Below are 18,700 nucleotides of genomic sequence, written 5' to 3'. Positions count from 1 at the left end.
AGGCTGCGTGGGGGCCTCATCACCCCGCCTGGGTTCCTTCCCTTCAAAAAGGCCCTAGACCGCAGTAATTTGGAAAAGAAACGGACCCTTGCGCAGAGGCCTCCTGGAGCAGGGTAGGCACGTGGCTTTGCCAGCTGGTGCTGCAGGCAAGTCTTTCACCCGTTGGAAACCTCCGTTTTCTCTTCAGCAGATGGGCCTCCTGATCCCCTCTGGGTGGACTGTGGTGACCCTCAAGGGCGATGAGCACTGGGACGCTCTAGCACAGCGCCACCTGCAGGAAGTGCTCAGTACGGAGTCAATTCCGCTTTCCCTCTGTCAGTGTGGAGGGGGGAGCCCAGGGGGTTTTTTTTTGTTTTTTTGTTTTTGTTTGGTTTGGTTTTCGTTTTTGTTTTGGTTTTTTTGGCTGCGTTGGGTCTTCGTGGCTGCACGGGCTTTCTCTAGTTGTGAGTGGGGGCTACTCTTTGTTGTGGTGCACAGGCTTCTCATTGTGGTGGCTTCTTTTGTTGCAGAGCACGGGCTCTAGGCACACGGGCTTCAGTAGCTGTGGCACTCGGACTCAGTGGTTGTGGCGCATGGGCTTAGTGGCTTCGCGCCATGTGGGATCTTCCCCAACCAGGGATCAAATCCATGTCCCCTGCATTGGCAGGTGGATTCTTAACCACTGGGAGCTTGGGTTTTGATTAGGAGTCTCTCTAGCCCAGGCTAGCTCCCTTGAAGGGGAGTCCTTTCTTTAACTGTAAGGGAAATGGGGCTGACAAGCCCTTTACTAGAGGTGACCAAGGACTGACCAGCATTGGGGGCCCGGAAGCACTGGCTTTGGGGACAGCTGAGTACCCACCTCTCTGGGTGCTCTCCCAGGTTAAGTTAAACCCACCAGCTATGTCACAGAGAAGGGGTCCTGAGTCCAGGCCCCACTCTCTCAATGGTGAGAACAGCTTTCATTTATCGCAGGCATCACTGTACCAGGCGCTTCCTGTGCACTCGTGGAGAAAGGCATTGGTATTCCCATTTTAGAGGTGAGGATCAGAACAACTGTCTCCTTGCCCGAGGTCATCCAGCTAGTGACTGGCAGACGCCAAAGCTTTACCTGCTACCCCAAATTGGCTCCCACAGTGACACACTCTGGAGCCGGGGGCAAGTCCAGACCTTTCTGGGCCTCAGGTGTCACCATGTGTATCCTGAGGGGTGGGACCCGACATTCTTTGAGGCCCCTTCAGCTTCAGTGTCCTAGGGTCTGTGTATCTGGGAGGTTCCATCCCCTGGGGAGTTCCTGCCACCACAGCTCCAGGCTGCTGTGACAGTGTAGGAAATGACCAGCTTACCCAGGCCCCCTCAGCCCCAGCCTCCCAGTCCTGCCATCCAGGGCTGACCCCTGGCCCTGCTCCCTTTCTCTTACCCATAAGGAGAAGCAGGAATGGCCAGGACCTGTGGTTTCTCCACTACAAGTGGCCTGGGGCTGGGCTGGGGGGCAGGGGAGCAGAACCCTGTGGGAGATTACAAAGTGGTAAAGAGTCTAACGGCTCCCGGGAACTGACCAAGGTCAATGTGGCTGGAAGATATGCGTGTGCAGGGGAGTGTGGTGGAGGGGAGGTTGGAGGGGTGAGTAAGGGCCAGATTGAGAAGGGCTTGTGAGGAGCAGTTAAGGGGTTTGAGGCAAAGAAGGGACTTGATCAGGTCTGTGTCTAGAATGACTGAGAAAATGCCAGCGACAGTTAACACAGTGTCAGGCACACAGCATTCAAAGCCGTTCATCATGGTTTGATGCTTTTCATTATATCGATCATTATGAATACCCAGATTCCACTCTGACCGGTGACTTGGGCCAGTCACTAACTCCCAGGACCTCATTTTTCACACCAGTAATGCAGGAGAAGGATAAGCAGCCTTCCTCCCAGGGATTTTATCAGGATCAAAGAGGGAGAATGGGGGGGATTTCGTCTCATCTCTGTTAATCCTGAAAACACTCAGCCCCCTGAGCCCAGCTGTACAGCCTGGGCCCTTCCTCTATGTCGCATGCCTCCCTGTTTCCCAGTTTGGGGTAGAGTAGGACTCAGCCACTGGCTCCAGGAGCCCCTAGCCACAATACAGCCCCGTTCAGGCAGGGCTTTACTTTCCCCAGATCCCTTCTCTGTTCTTGACCTCGGTCCTACAAGCAGCAGATCTCCGCCGCCTCCTTAGACTTTCCCCTAACCTTGAAGCCCTGGCCAAGAGGCTCCCAGCCTGAGAGCTCATGGCAATTCCCAGTAAGCCAGTATGGTGTGGAGGGGAGTGTGCAGAACATGAGAACATCACGTGCCTTCTCTGAGCCTCAGTTTTCTCATCTGCAAAATGGGAATGGGAATACCAACTTTATCAGTCTCCTGTTGCTCCCATAACAAATTACCACAAATTTAGTGGTCTGATACAATACACATTTATTCTCTTATAGTTCTGGATGTCAGAGTCCTAACATAGGTTGGCAGGGCTTCATTCCTTCTGGAGGCTCTAAGGGAGAATCCATTCCTTTTCTAGCTTCTGGAAGCTGCCTGCATTTCTTGGCTCCTGGCCCCATCCTCCATCTTACAGCCATCAGCACAGCATCTTCCAATTTCAGTGCTTCCGTCATCCTCACATTGCCTTTTCTCTCTCTGACCATCCCGCCTCCTGCTTATAAGGACCTTTGTGATTATACTGGGTTCACCCAGATAACGTAGGGTTATCTCCCTGTCTCCAGATCCTTAACTAACATCACATCTGCAAAATTCCTTTTACCACGTAAGGTAACAGATTCACCGTTCCAGGGATTAGGATGTGAATATCTCAGGGGCCGCGATTCAGCCTGTCACACATTCCTTGCAGGGTAGTTGTGAGGATTAAATGAGACAAGAATTGTGAAAGTTTCAAACAGTACCTGGGACATGGCGGTCAGTCTCTGGACATATTTTCTTTCTGTCTTCTCTCTGGACCTCTGTCTCCCCATGCGTGAGAACGAGGCGCATTCTAGCTCCAGCTGTGGGATCCCACCTTATCTAGAGCATGTCATATGGTCAGGCAGACTGCGCCCCTAGCCCCGGGACTCATAGGAAGCAGCAGAATTGAGCCCTGCCCCTAGGATGCCCCCAGCAGCCCTCGGAAAAGCCCCCCTTCTCCTCCTCCCTCTCAGGGGCAGGCCTCCTGTCAGTTCCTGGCCAGCCGAGCATTTCCCATCATTCCCAGGGATGGCTGATGGGAAAGGCTGAGCTCACTGCTCCCTGGGGAGGGCGAAGGGTGGAGGGAGGAGAGGGAGAGGCTGGCGGCAGCGGCTTCGAGAGAGAGACAGGGAGAGGAGAGGCCAGGAGAGGAGATTTACAGTGGGAGAGGTGGAGGTTATCAGTGCTCAGGATGAGTGGGAGAGGGTGGGGCAGGGCCTCCAAGCTGGGCCTTGGAGAGCGGTCAGCTCTTCCTGGCCTCCTCAGCCGAGCCCTGGCCATGCTGCTGTGTCCCTCTGTCGGCTGCCCCTTCTGAGAGGCCCTGGGGTCCGGAGGAGTGTGTATGTATGCTGGGGACGGGAGGCGGGTGTCAGAGGCCAGCAGGGGCTGGAAGTGAGAGATTGCTGCCAGAGAGGAATACCGTCCGTTTCATGAGAAGAGAGCCATCTTGGCCAGCATACATCCCCCACCCCTTCCCTCTGCCCAGAAATCGGTCACCGTGTGCCCTTCCGCTCATCATCTGCTTTCCCTGTACCTCACTTTTCTTGTTTGCATGTGGGTGGGGGTGGGGCGGGGGGAAGGAGTAGGTAATAACACCGTTATGGGATTTGAGAGAATCAGATGAGATGGTGATTTTGCAGTGTACACGCTGCTGCATGAGGGTGTGTGATTCCGTGCTTGTGCACGTCACTTCGACGTTCTCTCCTCTGCACCTTGACCGCCTGGCACACTCTTAATCATCCTTGGCATCCCGGCTCAGATGTTGCCTGCTCTCTGTAACTTCCTCAGCAGCCCCCTGTCCATCTGGAGAGAACAGAGCTGTTGCCGCCCCCTGAGTTACCCTCTTTATAACCCTCTCTCGGTGCCTTTTGCAGGATAGTTGTTGATTTCTGCATCTGCCTCCCCAACCATATGTGGGCAGTGCATTCCCCACACACCCCTCTGCTTCTCAAGGTCACAGTGGTTGTGGTAGAACAGAGGCAGGATGATGAAGGCCCTGGAGGAGCTGAGCTCCTGGGGTCTGTCCTGGGCAAGGTGCCCGTGTGGCAGTTTAGCTCAGAATCGAGCAGACTCCCTTGATGGGTTTAATCAGACTTAGAGACGCCGCTCAAAGCAGGTGGCCAATCGTCCAGGTACAAGAGCCCTTCCCTTTCTATGATGTAAATGCTCATGCCTGCTACCCAGGACCTCTTGCACGTAATCAGGACACCAAGGGGGCCATGTTGGTCATGAGGTTTCCTGATAAGGGTGAACCCTGAGCCAAGGGATGGGGAGAGTGTTTTGGGAGAGGCTGGCTAGGCTCTAAGGAACATTTTCCCTGAGCTCATCCACCACACTCCAAGGACGCCCAGGAGGCCCATATCCCAGTGCCTCGGGCCCACTAGATACACAGAGAGGGCCAAATACATGTTGGGAGATGCAGCGTGGTCAAGGGCACCTCTGCCTCCTCACGATGTGTTCTCACCTGTGATTATCTGTCTCCACCCCCGTCTCTCCAGAGTCCTGGATAACCTTGTTTATCCTGGCACTTCTGGTGCCTCTCAGTGCCCTAATCATACTATGTATTGAACTTGGATTATGTTCCAGGCATAGGCAGACATCAGCCCATTCATTCCCCTCCACACTCTGGAGGTGGTCCTATGATCCCTTTATCCATGTGAGGACAGGTGAGGTGAGGAGCCATGAAGTGCCAGAGTGGAGATCTGGACCCTGTTCCCAATTGCTCTTTTCCGTTTCCCTCACCACTTGCGTGGTCTCCCTGGGGTTCGCGGAAGGATGGCCTGAGCCGCGAGGTTGGGGCCGGTGGAGCTGGTACTGAATTGTCGCTCCAGACAGGTTGGTGGCTAAGGCGCAGCCCTGTCCCTCCTGGCGGGTTTCTCACACCCCGCTTCTGCCCCCAAAGCCGTGTGAGGAGCAGGTGGAAGGCAGATTACCAGGCCTCACGGGTGCTTTGGAGAGAGGTTCAGAGATGCCCCGGAATGCGCCTCCCTGCTTGCTGCCTCACTGAAGGCCGCTGCTCTTGGCTGGCTTCACTGTGCCCCCCTCATCTGCAAGCCTGTGTGTTCTTGGAAGTAATGGAAATGCATTTCTTAAAAATGCTCGATGATTCAGCCTTGTCCTGATAATAGGCCTTGGTATCTGCCCAGCACTCTGGCCTCCCAGGAACTCCTCATACCCCATCATCTCCTCTCAGCTGCTCAGGCCTGTACGAGGTAACGTGACCCTCACTGAGAGCCAGTTACCAGCCAAACCCTGTCCATCAGGGACCTGCCCAGGGCCACCCAGCGAGTCTGTTTCTTGATGGTGGGGATGGTTATTATTTTCATCACTCACAGAGCTCTAACTGTGTGCCAGAGCCTCACTTAACACTCTAGACGGCTGAAGCGCAGGCTGGTGAAGCAGCAGGCCTGCCTCACCCCAGCCCTGAGCTCCTTTACGTTGCAGCTCGTCTGAGCCAAGCACAGGCCCTGCCCTGGAGCAGCTCCCACCCTGGGGGCAAACCCGCTGGATCACGCCCACCAAGGAGGTGTATGAGATAGGTGCCCTCAGCCTGGAGGCTCAGTAAAGTCCCCCTCGAGGGAATAATGCCTCCTTCCACCCCCCTGAGTTGTCCTTAAGGTTAAACAGGAGGAATAGGTCAAATACTTAGCAATACTTAGCATATGACAAATAAATAAATGATACATCTTAAAATAATTGTTATTGTGGGTTTTGGGGTTTGTTTTCTAAAGTTTAATAAAACTACTCAGTTAAAAGTTTCAAAAGAAGGGTAACTATGATTTTGAGATGACTGAGGAGCACATATTTTACATTTGTAATTCTCTTTCAGGGAACCTCTTACATGGGATCTATTCCACAGGCTGTCCAATAATGAAAGTGTTTGGTTTGGAACACACTTAGGATAAATTGTATCTTTCAACAGTATCTCATTCTTTTAAAACCCAGAAACGTTGTTACTATATTTTTACTTCCTAATTTATCAAGCAGATGGTTTGCACTGCTTACATTTCTTATTTCTGCTCTGTGATTGACCAAGTTACTTAACTTCTCTGTGTGCCCCATACTTAGAGTGGGGATAATAAGAGTATCTACCTTACACGGTTCTTGTGAGGATTAAATGAGTTAAATATAGTGTGTACAGTAGTGCCTGACTTGTGTTAAACACTTAATAAACATCAGTTATAATAAAAATAATTATTACTCTTTCTTAATAAGAAAATACACCCAGATTTAGTTCCCAAATCCAGTCAGGTTGCTTTGCAGTGAATATGCGTTCAGCTAACATTTACGGAGTGCTGGTCTTGGGCTTGTCTGGCCCTTGATCTTGGGGCTCGGCTGCTGCCTGGCTCTGCCTAGGGGCCTGGGCTTCCCGCTCAGTTTCTGCCTCTCGCTTCTAGTCCCCAGGGCCCTGGTTGAGGCTGAGCTCATAAAAAGTGTCGGCAAAGCACTCTGCGGATCGATGCTAACTAATAGCAGCTCCCTGGAGCTGGCCCCTGTGGAAAGGATGATCACGGAGGCAGCTTGACCCAGGCTCTCGGGCGGCCCCTGGGGAAGGCCAGTGATGTCCTCAGGGCAGGACCTGGGAAAGGCCCTGCCACCCCTCCTCCTTGTAGCCTTCTGCCACTTGAGCCAGCAGTGGGTGCTGGCAGAGTTTGGAGATGGGTAGGGGGTGTGAGTGGCCACACGGGGAAGAGCTTAGCCCATTTAGTGGCAGAGTCAGGAGCAGAGACCCATCCAGCCCAGACATCTGGTCACTTCCAGGCCAGAGCTGGGTGCACGGCCTGCCCCGGGCATCCTCTTGTCAGGGATCTCCCAGTCATCCCCACCACTATCTCTTAAGAAGCTGTCATTCCTGGTTGAAATAGACAGCTGCTGGCCTTTGCCCAGACACACGGCTGTCTTAAGGATGGCAAAGCAGCTTCTGTTCAGTTGCAGGCATGGATGGGAAGTTGGCATGGGACCTTTTGCGAGGGAGGATGTGGGCAAGACTTCCCCCAGTTCTGCCCCAGGGGGAAGTCCTTCTCTGTGTCTCAGACGGAACTGAAGTCTGTTTTGGGAACTGCTGAGGAGGCAGCAGACAGGGAGTGTGCCCTCTGGGAGCTCATAGTCTGATGGAGGGGGCATGGGCCTGTTCTCCAGGAGAGAGACTCCAGTCTGATGGGGGGTGGGGGGTGGGGTTGGAATGTGGCTGCTGGTTCCTGGGACTTCTACCTAATGGAGGGGACATAGCCCTCTTATCCTCCAGTAGCTCCTTGTCTGAGGAAGGAGGCATGAACTTTGCCTGCAGGAGCCTCCTAGATGGAGGAGTCTTGGCCACTTCCCTCAGGGGAATTCTTATCTGATAGAGGAGATGTAACCTCTGCCCTCAGGAAAGCCCCTTCTCCCTGTCTGATGGGGGAGGCTCATCTTGTTCTCTCACTCAAGAAGTCCCATTTGGTGGCCTCTGCCTTTGCTCCCCACCTCCCTGGCCTGATTCGTGGGGAGCCCTGGTCTGCAGGCAGTCGTCACAGAGAGAGCTGGGCAGAGTGATGAGCTGGGCTGCTGTGGGGCAGGGAGGAAGGGAAGAAGGCGGTGCTTTAGAGGGGCTCCCATAGCAAGTAAGGATGACATGGAAGGCCCAGTTGAGATGCCTTTATGGGAGTCTGATGGAAGGAGGTGCCTGGCTGGGATGAGTGCCCACTGGGGATCAGGAGGGCCTCCTCCAGGCTGGGAAGGGTAACTTGAGGGTCATGCAGGAGCTCCTGTCTCCATGCAGGCCAACCTGCTGGAGAGCCTCGCATTCTGCCGTTCCATGCACAGGCCCAGTGCTGCCAGCCCAGAGACATCCGCCCTCCAAGGCCTGAGAAGCCCAGAGGAGGAGAGGAAACAGGACGCGTATCAGGAACGCCTTTTCCTTTTCTTTGTAACTAACCCCTCACTCGGAGCTGGGGAGAGCCGAACCAGCAGGGCCTGCCCTGGCCTGACTGCTGCCTGCAGCCCCAGCACTGGGTCCTCCACGGCCTCCCTCCTCCCCACACAGCCCCCCTGCCTCGGCCACTGCTCCTGGGCTGGTCCCTTAATTTCACCGAGACTCAGGGCTCTCATCTGTAAAATGGGGTAAGACTTCCTATATACCTCATAGGGAAGCTTGTTTTTTCCTCTTTATAGGATTTACATAATGTATTCCTTTATCCTGAGATGTGCCTTGAGCACTTCCTGTGTGCTGACCTCTGGGATGCGCAGAGGCACAGAGTGTAGGCGAGGAACAGGTGTGGGCAGACAGGAAGTCTGTTTGGGACTTGTGTGAGGAGTCTGGGGACATCTGAGTACATATGTCCCAAGCCTAGTGGGTGTGGGGTCAGAGAAGGTCTGGCTAGAGATGGAGGTTTGGCTTACCAGCATCTGATGGCAGCCAAAGTGGCCGGGTGGGTGGAGTCACCAAGGGAACTGCTTGTCACGGGTCCTGGGAAGGGGTGGAGGCCAGGCTCTGCTCTGGAGCCTGCAGGGAGCTGGACACAGGGCAGGGATGGGGGACCCCTCAGCCAGGGCTCCAGTGGCCAGGAGGAAGGGGCCTGGAATGGGGTCACTGGATGGTGCTCCTGGGAAGGGTGTCAGAACCTTCGCTTTGGTAGCCTGGGTGTGGGGCGGTGTGGGAAGGATGGGCCTTGGGATGAGGAGGCAGCAAATTATGGCAGAGATGCTCAGACATCAAAGAAGGTGGGCGGTCAGATTGACATTCTCTTACTCTCGTGATTTCAGTTATTCCTCTGCCGGGTAGCAGGCTGCTGTGGGAGCACGTGTGTATTTGTGTGGTGTGTGTATGGTGTATGTCAGGGGCGTTGTAGGTGGGACGTGTGTGGGGTGTGTGATGCAGGTGTGCCTGTGGAGTGTGCTCAGTATTTGTGTGTGTGGTGTGCCTAAGTGTGTGTGGTACACATGTGGTGTGAGGTGTGAAGCATGCATGGTATGTGTGTGGTGTAGGTGTGTGTGGCAAGTGTGCACAATGTGTGTGTGGTGTGGAATGTGGTGTGTTTTTTGTATGTGTGGTGTGTGTGGTGTCTGTAGGTATGTGTGTGGGGTGTGTAGGGTGTGTGTGTGTGGTATGTGTGGGGTGTGTGTGTATGGTGGGTATAGTGTGCATGGTGTGTGTGTGTGTGTGTGTCTGTGTGTGTGTGTGTGTGGTGTGTAGAGTTTGTGCACGTGGCCACATTCAGATCCTCCTTTCACACTGTATACAGCAGGCTGGTGCCGAGCCATCTGCCTGGGCTGGAAACTTAGAAGCGTCCACCAGGCTTCCGAATTTCCCTTCTCTATTTAGGGTCATGCCCAATGGTCCACTGCTAACAACCGGCCATCCAGGAAAAAAAGGTGTGGGTTGTAGTAGCTGCCGATTTCTGTGATGTAAATTCTCCCACCGAGGATTTCACTCTACTAATGTGATGTCATTGAACGTGGAATTGAGAAGAGATGCACAGTAGGACACCATCTTTATAGTGAAATTTAGTAAAATAATAGTAAGTGATGAGTTTTGAGTATGTATTCCCTTTGTTTTTAATATGATTTATTTAATTGTAATTTTGGATCAGGATTTCTCACCATCAGCACTAACATTTGGGCTTGAGATTTTTTTGTTGGGGGGAGGGGGCTGGCCATACCCCTGCTACTAGATGCCAGTAGCACCCCTTCTCTAAGCTGTGACCACCTAAAAGTCTCCAGACATTGCCGAATGTCCCCCCCTTCCGGGGGCGGGGGTGCAGATTTACCCCAGTAGACAGCCATTTCACCTCCAGTAGAGAGCAGTTGGCAGTGGCTGTGTTTAAGACCTAGCTCACAGAATTCCCACAAGTGTGACAGTCAGCCCTTATGAACATGTACAAGCCACCTCCAGCACAGCACGGGCACTGTGTCTGGATAAATATGAGGCGTGGGTTTTTCTCTCCTAAATTCTTTCTCAGTAAGGAGCCACTACCCTAAGCCATAGCTTTCAGTCTGGACAGAGCTCCTGACCACAGAGGGCTCTCAGCCCCTGACTGGTCCCCGGAGTGGTTGACCCAGAGTTGGAGATACGGATCTCTTCTGATGTTTTATGAAATGTGAGAATGGGAAAAAAAGTAATGCTTCTGAATGAATATCTCATTTTAATATATGTTCTTCTGTATCCCTAAAATTTATATGTGCAAATGGCAAAAAACAAACACAAAACCGAAAAACCCCCACACACATACACATACATACACAAACCCGAGCAAATAAAACTTTAAATAAAGTCTGCCTCGTGGCTGCCGCACGTCTGGGGCCGCCCTGTATGTGATGAGCTCCCGCTGAGGCCGGACACACCCGTGTCTCATCCTGGCGGCCCGGCGGCCCACCTCTGATTCGCTTGGCCCAAGTCCCATTTTTCCCCATCTTCAAGCTCAGGGTTTGGCCCTCGTTTATTCATTTATCCATTCATTCAGAATATTTACTAAGCACCCCCTATATACCAAGGAAGATGACTGAAGGAAGACAGGGTTCCTGCTCTCTGGAGCTTGTCAGTATTTCAGCTCCACGCCGTCCACTGGGGAGCGGAGATGTGCAGGGGACACGGGGCGGAATAGATGCGAGGAAGGGAGAAATGTGTGTGTGGGGTGGCTGTTGTGTGCCTGGAGCTGAGCTGGGCACATCGTACGTACATCCCGCTGTGCTTCTGAGGGAGGGTTTTGTTTATTTGTGGAGTATCTCTTTCTCTCCCAGCTCCAAAGTGTAGGTGCCCTGGAGACAGAGCACAGGGGCCTGTATCTCCTGGAGGTAAGAACAGTGTCAGGCCCAGAGACCAGAAAAACAAAAGGAAGAAAAGCAAGGAGGTGAGTAGCCAAGATGGATGGAAAGAAGGAAGGAGGGAGGGATCAGGGCAAGGACACTTCAAGCTGAAGCAGTCAGGGAAGGCTTCTTGGATGAGGTGACATTGGGAAGGAAGGATGGGAGGGATTGCTGTGGGAGAACGATGAAAAGGCCAATACAGAGAGAGGGAATAGCAGGGCATGTCCCTGGAGATTTCTGGAATGTGAGGATCTAAACTAGGAAGAGAATGTCATAAACTGCTGTTTTCTATCTGAGACTGGGAGGGAGACAGACAGCTAAAAAAACGTATTTGTCTCGGGTGGAGGTAGTATAACCATCCCCTCCCACCAGAGGGACAGCTGGGCCAGAACTCTCCCCTGGGCACTGGAGGGAAGGCAGAGTGTTGGCCCAGGGATGAGGATGATGGCAATATAATTACAGTACCAACTATGTCCGCTTCCCTTTACCACTCCCTGCTAGGTACCAAGGCTTTATATACTCCTTCACCTATGGGGTAGCTACCACCCCCATTTTCCAGACGATGGAAAGTGTGCCTCAGAGAGGAAGCGAAACCCAAGGTCACACAGGACTCAGGCGGGGTCTGCTTGCTTCAGCGTCTGCACTGTTTCCTCTGCCAGCACCCTTCCCTTCCTGCCTCTCGACCCTCGAGCAGGCTAGAGAGCATGCAGGTGCGGTCTGTGGGCTCTTTGGGATCCAGCTGCCAGCCTGCTTGGTGACATCTTTATTAGCTTTTGATTTTCAGATCTCTAGTTTTGTGGGTCACTAGAAGATGGGCCAGGCTCCTTTAAGAAACTCACCCGTCTATCCTTGGCCACCTGGTAGCTCCCCTCCTCCCTTACTCTGCACCCCCTGGAAATCTTCACAGATGAGGATCATGGCTAGACAAGTGAACACGTGGATGTGGGCAGGAGGCTGGAGCAATGGCTGTCTGCCTAGAAGCCTGTGAGAAGTCCGGAGCCCTGGAGCTCCACTTGGCCAGAAGCGCATCCACCGCCCCTCGCCCCTCGGGCCTGTGCCCAGGGAAGCCGTGCAGGATTCTGAGCAGGGCTGTGACAGGGGCACCAGAGCCTGGGGCTCACCTCCCAGTCGGTGACTCTGGACACACCCGCTGGTCTTCTCTACCTTCGTTTCCTGGCCCGGATGCGAGATTCTTCTCTCCCTTGGGCTTTGATTTCTCCCTCAGGGAAATAAAGCAGGCTGCACTGTGAGCCCTCACGCTTCCCAGATCTGTGAAACGGGGGTGACGTCTCCTGTCTTCTTGCCTCCTCCCCCCTCCCGGGCTGCCCTGAGAAGCAGGTGCACTAATGGTGGGTAAACAGGCAGGCAATGTTCTGACACAGGGCGGGCTGTTCAGTTCTGGCAGAGAAGACAAGCCTGTACACAAATAACTCTGCTACCAGGGAGAGTGTGATAAGGGCCCTAGAAACCTCTTTGCTGCCACAGCCACCTGCTCCTCACACCTCCCGGCTCCCTGATGGCTGTTCTCACATCCAGGAAAGTGGGTCAGAATGTAGGGCGGGTGTACCTGAGGGTGGATGCCCCCTTGCAGGTCCCCACCCTACCCAGCTGAGCCATGACTGCTATCAGGGGCAGGGATGGGGGAAAGGTATGGCGTTACGGCATCTCTGTGTCCGAGATGCAGTCCTGGCCATTCTCCTTCCCCCTAAGTGCCTGTGGCTCCCCATTGCCTTCTCGATATGGTCCCAGTTCCTTAGTCTGGCATTCGAGACCTTTCACAGCTAGCCCAGGCCTGGTGCAAGGAAGTGCTCCATGACTATCAGGGAAGTAAGTGCACTCTTCTCTGGCCCGTCCTCCTCCCTGGTGCTCCTCCCAGGCACTTGGGACCCACTGCAGTTTGCCCACGGTCTCCCAAACAAGACAGTGGACTCGGTTGCCCTCCCAAGGCCCCTGCCTGCAGTGCTGTTACCGCTTCTGCACCTCTGTGTATTCTTCAAGATCCCTTCATTGCTGCTGCCTCCCTTGAAGCCATTCCTGACCCCCTCAGACAGAACCACACAGTCCCACCCATAAGGTAGTACTGAGTGGCGAAAAGTGTGATCTCTGGAGCTAGACAGCCTGGGCTCCAATATCTAGTTATGCCCCTTACTAGCTGCGTGACCTTGGGCAAATGACTTAGACTCTGTGTGCCTCAGTTTCCTCACCTGTGAAAGTGGGATAGTAGTACCTCCTTGTATGTCATCGGAGGAACAGATGAATTGGTATTTGTGACACACCTAGAGCAGTAATCGCCACCTGGTTTCTCTCTGGATGAGTTTTTTGTTGTTGATTGAGATTAATATCTGAAGGTCTCCCCACCTTCACTGTATTCATAGCATTTTTACCTAACATGAATTTTCTGATGATCACAAAGGAGTGAATTGTTGCCAGTGCTCTCTCAGTCCACCAGTAGCAAATCCGTATTCGTGGATAATCTCTCCAGGGTGAGTTTTCTGATGTTGAGTAAGACATGTTTGGCTAGATGATTTCCCGTAGGTGGCCCATTCATGGGGTATCTGTCTCTGAATCTCAGGCTTCTCCTTTGAAAAATGGGACTGTTTAGATGGAATAATATAATATCCTAATGTGTGTGAAGTTCTTAGCACAGCACCTGGATTATAGGGAAAGCTTAATGCGTGTTGGCTGATGTGGTTGGTGGGATTCTCTCACTTGGCTATACCACGGTTTTTTGTCAGCAGGGACCATGAATTATTCATCTTAGTGCTGCAGAGCCTGGCAGTGGTAGGAGTGTGTGAATGTTTACTGGGTAAGTGAATGATAAATGGGAGAGTCATTGGTCAAAGCTGAGCAGAGGCCTGTTTGGGTGTATCAGTCGTATTCCTGGCTCCGCCTGATGGTGGCTGGGACCCTGCCCCTATGAAGCATTTTCTGAGCCCAGTGCCTGTTGATCCTGACAGCCGAAGAGGAGCATAGATAGAAGACGATATCCCTGGAGTCCACTCACCCGGAGCAAAGGACCATCCCCAACATCTTTCTAAACTTCATCCACCCTGACTCTTGACTAATTCTCTCTTAGGGCATTCGTTCAACAGCATTCCACGTGTATTTATTTATTGAGCACCTACTGAGGCCCAGGCGCCATGCTGTGCCCCAGGGATCCAGTGTCAATGACACAAGTAAGATCTCTGCTCTCATATAAGTTATGTAAGGGAAGCAGAGGGTGAGTAAGCAGACTTTTACGACGTGTGGTAAATGCTGTGACGGGGGCACACTGGGTGTGGGGGTTGAGGGCATCTAATCCAGACTTGGGGAGAGTCGGGGAAAGCTGCCTGGAGAAAGAGGGTGCTGAGCAGAAGCCATAGCGCACAGTCCTGACAGCTGACACAGCAGGCGTGGGCGAGGGTCTGAGGGATCACAGAGACGTGGCCTCTTGATTGTAAAGTTGCAGTATCAGGGATTCTAGCATCAAAGGATTCAGAACGATAGAATCCATATTTTCTGTACTTGGCCTACGGTATTTTTTTCACTAAGACTTGAGACACGTCTTGTTAGGGAAGCCCTGGCATCTTTATGCAGTAATTTGTGCTCATTGTACAACATGGAAGATTAAGGGATGTAAAGGAGTGAGTGGGTGGATAGTGGGTTCCTTCAACCCCTGTTAACATTTAGGCACATTTCCTTTCCTTTCATTCATTATTTTGAGGTTGTTTTTAGTTTTAGTTTTTAAAACCGAGATATAATTTACATACCATAATATTCGCAGTTTTAGTGGTTTTTAGTATTTTCACACAAAGTTGTATAACCATCACCACTATCTAATTCCAGAACATTTTCATCACCCCAGTTGGCAACCACTTCCCATTTCCCCCTCCCACCAGTCCCTGGCAACCACCAATCTTCTTTCTGTCTCTATGTGGTTGCTTGTTCTGGTCATTTCATATAAATGGAATCAAATAATATATGGCTTTTTGTGTCTGGCTTATTTCACTTAATATAATACTTTCGAGGTTCATCCATGTTGTAGCATGAATCAGTGCTTCATCCCTTTTTATGGTTGAATAATATTCCATTGATGGTATATGCCACATTTAAAAAATACATTCATCAGTTGATGGACATTTTTTTCACTTTTTATGACTGTTATGAATAATGCCACTATGAACGTTTATGTACATGTTTTTGTGTGGACATCGTTTTCAGTTCTCTTGGGTATCTACCTAGGAATGGAATTGCTGGGTCATATGTTAACTCTATGTTTGACGTTTAGAGGAACTGCCAGACTGCCAAAGTGACTGCACTGCTTTACATTACCACCAGCAATGCATGAGGGTCTCTATATCCTTGGTAACACTTGTTATTGTCCTTCTTTTTTATTATAGCTATCCTAGTGGGCGTGAAATATCTCACTGTGGCTCCCCCATCCCCGACCCCCACTGCACTGTGCGGCTTGTGGGATCTTAGGTCCCAGACCAGGGATTGAACCCAGGCCCTCAGCCGTGAAAGAAGAGTCCTAACCACTGGACCGCCAGGGAATTCCCCTCTCTGGCTTTAATTTGCATTTCCCCAGTGACTAATGATCTTTTCATGTGCTTATTGGCCACTTGTGTATCTTCTTTGAAGAAATGACTATTCAAATTCATTGCTTGTTTTTACTTATTTGCCTGTTTATTGTTGAATCGTAATAGGGACTTTATCGTGGATACTAGACTCTTATTAGATACATGATTTGAAAATATTTGCTCCATTTTGTGGATTTTCTTTTCACTTTCTTGATAGTGACCTTTGAAGCTGCAAAGTTTTTAATTTTGATACAGTGCAGTTTATCTACTTTTTCCTTTAGTTGCCTGTGCTTTTGGTGTCATATCTAAGAAACTATTGTCTTATCCAAGGCCATATAGATTTACACTTATGTTTTCTTCTAAGAGTTTTATTGTTGTAGCTCTTACATTTAGATCTTCGGTACATTTTGAGTTAATTTTTTGAATATGGTGTGAGGTGGAGGGGGTCCAACTCCATTCTTTTGCATATGGATATCCAATTGTCCAAGAATCATTTGTTGAAAAGACTGTTTTATCCCCATTGACTTGTCTTGGTTCCCTTGTTAAAAATCAATTGACCGTAACTATATGGGTTTATTTCTGGACTCTTAATTTTGTTCCATTGATCTCTATGTCTATCTTTAGGCCAGGATCACACAGTCTTGATTAGTGTAGTAAGTTTTGAATTTGGGAAGTCTGAGTACTCCAACTTTGTTTTTTTTTTTTTTTCAATATTGTTTTCGCTATTACATTTCCATATGAATTTTATGGTAGGCCTGTCAATTAATGCAAAAAATCCAGCTGGGATTTTGATAGGCTTGCATTAAATTCATAGATCAGTTTGAGGAGTATTGCCATATTAAGAACCTTAAGTCTTCTCCTTCTTTGGGGTATTTATTGAGTGTAAAGCTGAGCTCATGTCAAACATACTGTTTTGATTCCTGATTTGTTCTGCTTAATATTCTATTGCAGGCATTTCCCTGTGTTATGAAAGATGCAAGCATAATTTCAGTGCTATGTAATACTCTGCTGTTTGGCTGTACTATACAAAATTATAAACTCTTGGTTGTTGCATAATCTACCTAGGAAGGTGCTTTGTTTTGGGTCCCTCATGATGTAGGCCTTTCCCTATAGGCACAAATGGACATTGGGAGGACTGGTGGCTCACAGGAACGCAGCAGAATCAGAAAACAGGATCCAACAGGCTGCACAGACACTGATAGAGCATGTTTGTTTTAGGCATGTTTTCTAGAACAGTGGATTTTAAACTCTTAAAAATTTGCATGTTATTCATTTTACACTGTAACTCAATTCACGTGAAACAAAAGTTTTACTAAATAATGCTTTTTTATTAGTGAGGAGAAGCTGGTCTGCCGCAGTTACAAACAACCTCCAAATCTTAGTGGCTTGAGAGCTTTGTTTCTGTCTCTTGCTACATGTCTATCATCTAGCAGAGAGCCCTGGGATTTCAGTATCTGAAGGCTTTCCTGTCCAGATCATTGATGGTTTCAGTGACAGAGGAAAGAGAGTGTGGTAGGCAGAAGAATGGTCCCCCAACTACGTCTTAATCCTTGGAATCTTTGAGTGTGTTATATCACATGGCAAAGGGGAATTACAGTTGCAGATGGAATTAAAATTCCTAAAATCAGTTGATCTTAAATTAGAGAGCTACATGTATTCATAAAGGTCTTTAAAAGTGGAAGAGGGAGGCAGAAGAGGAGGTCAGAGCAATACAATGTGATAAGAACCCAACCTGCTATTGCTGGCTTTGAAGATGGAGGAAGAGGCCTTGAAACACGGAATGTGGGTGGAAAGGGCAGGGAAACAGATTTACCCCTAGAGCCTCTGGAAAGGAACACAGCCCTGCCAACATCTTGATTTTAACCCAGCGAGGTACATTTTGAACTTCTGAATTACAGAACTGCGAGGTAATACATTTATGTTGTTTTAAGCCACTAAGTTTGTGATCCTTTGTTATAGCCTCCAGAGAAGACTAATATTAGTATAAACAACATGGGGAATCATGCACCAGCCCTTAAATGCTTCTGCCTGGAAGTGACATATGGCATTTCTACTCATACTTCCTTGGCCAGAGCAAGCTGCAGGGGCATAACTAACTTCACAGGACTGAAGAAATTTGATCCACCCATATGCCCAGCCTTAGAGGGCAATAGAATATTGGTAAATATACTAATATCTACTATACCCTTGCCATCTGCACCTCATGCTTATATCTTTTATTCTATTCCATTAAAAAGTAACAACAACAACAAAGTGCTGGTGGCAATTCTATAAGTTGATTTAATTGTCAACTAATGGGTTGTAACCCCCGGTTTGAAAAACACTGCTCTACAGACCCTCCTCTGCCCATGCCTGATGGACAATATGACATACCCTAGGCCTAGCTGATTGGCCCAGGCATGGGACACCTGACCAAAACTGACCAATCAAATTTCTCTCCTGGGAATTTGGAATTGGGCCATTCAGCCAGTTAACAGTGGGAAGCTGAGTAGCAACAGAATAGAAAAAGGATCAGAGTGAGAGACACATGCAAGCCAAAATGATGGAGGGGCAGAAAAGTCCTGAGTAAGCAGAGGCTGTTGGTCTACAGAGACAATGGAGCAGCCTTACAGACAGCAGTACAGCCCGGAGAGCATGCAGCCCCAGGGGGAGAGGTGGAGAGAGAGAGCAGCTGCCTGAGAGGCTGATGGCTTCCCCGTTCCTGGCTCCAGCCCCCGTGCGTCCTGCCTGCATATTCTTCCCGTGAGATTTTTACCTCCTTGTTATACCCTTTCCTTTTCTTGAGCTCTGCTTGGTGGGTTTCTGTTCCTTATCTCCAGAGAGTCTTAATCAGCTAGAACACCACTGGTAATTCTTGTATGGGACCCAGCTTTGGCTCCAAGGATCAGGCTTGTGGCACGGATGGGACTTGGGGATGAACCAAACCTAGCCATTCCCACAGTCTGGATATTTGGCTTTGACCTCAACTTTGTGTGTTTGTGCTTGCTCTTCAAAGTGCACAGGCAGAAGCCATCTGTGAGGTGCTGCACAGGTGGGGGTCCTGGTGAACCAGAAGCACCCTTACAGGTGCACCCTTTTTTCTCTGACAGCACTGGGGTCAGAAAACCAGTAGAGTTGTTTCTGGGACCGTTTGGCTATGGGACAGAGGAGAAGAGATATGGGCTCTGGAGACAGGCAGCCATAATTCATGTCTTC

General features: G+C 50.3%; 1 protein-coding gene across 4 annotated transcripts in view; it reads left to right on the top strand.

Moving 5' to 3' along the window:
* ARRB1 (arrestin beta 1) overlaps positions 1-18,700 on the top strand; it is a 71,479-nt gene that overhangs the window by 28,022 nt on the left and 24,757 nt on the right. For 2 of the 4 annotated variants that reach the window (XM_057748684.1, XM_057748683.1), the window contains exons 1-2: positions 17,313-17,412; positions 18,096-18,247. The exons of 1 other annotated variant lie outside the window; for it this stretch is intronic. In XM_057748684.1, coding sequence (XP_057604667.1) covers positions 18,192-18,247 — 56 coding nt within the window. In that variant the 5' untranslated portion in view covers positions 17,313-17,412; positions 18,096-18,191. Of the gene's footprint in view, positions 1-8,231; positions 8,265-17,312; positions 17,413-18,095; positions 18,248-18,700 lie in introns of those variants that run through there. One more of the 4 variants, XM_057748686.1, reaches the window with a different exon arrangement.

This window comes from Hippopotamus amphibius, chromosome 9 (genome assembly GCF_030028045.1).
Source record: "Hippopotamus amphibius kiboko isolate mHipAmp2 chromosome 9, mHipAmp2.hap2, whole genome shotgun sequence".
NCBI lineage: Eukaryota > Metazoa > Chordata > Mammalia > Artiodactyla > Hippopotamidae > Hippopotamus > Hippopotamus amphibius.
Note: the sequence above shows the minus strand (reverse complement) of the source record. Positions and strands in the feature narration are given on the sequence as shown.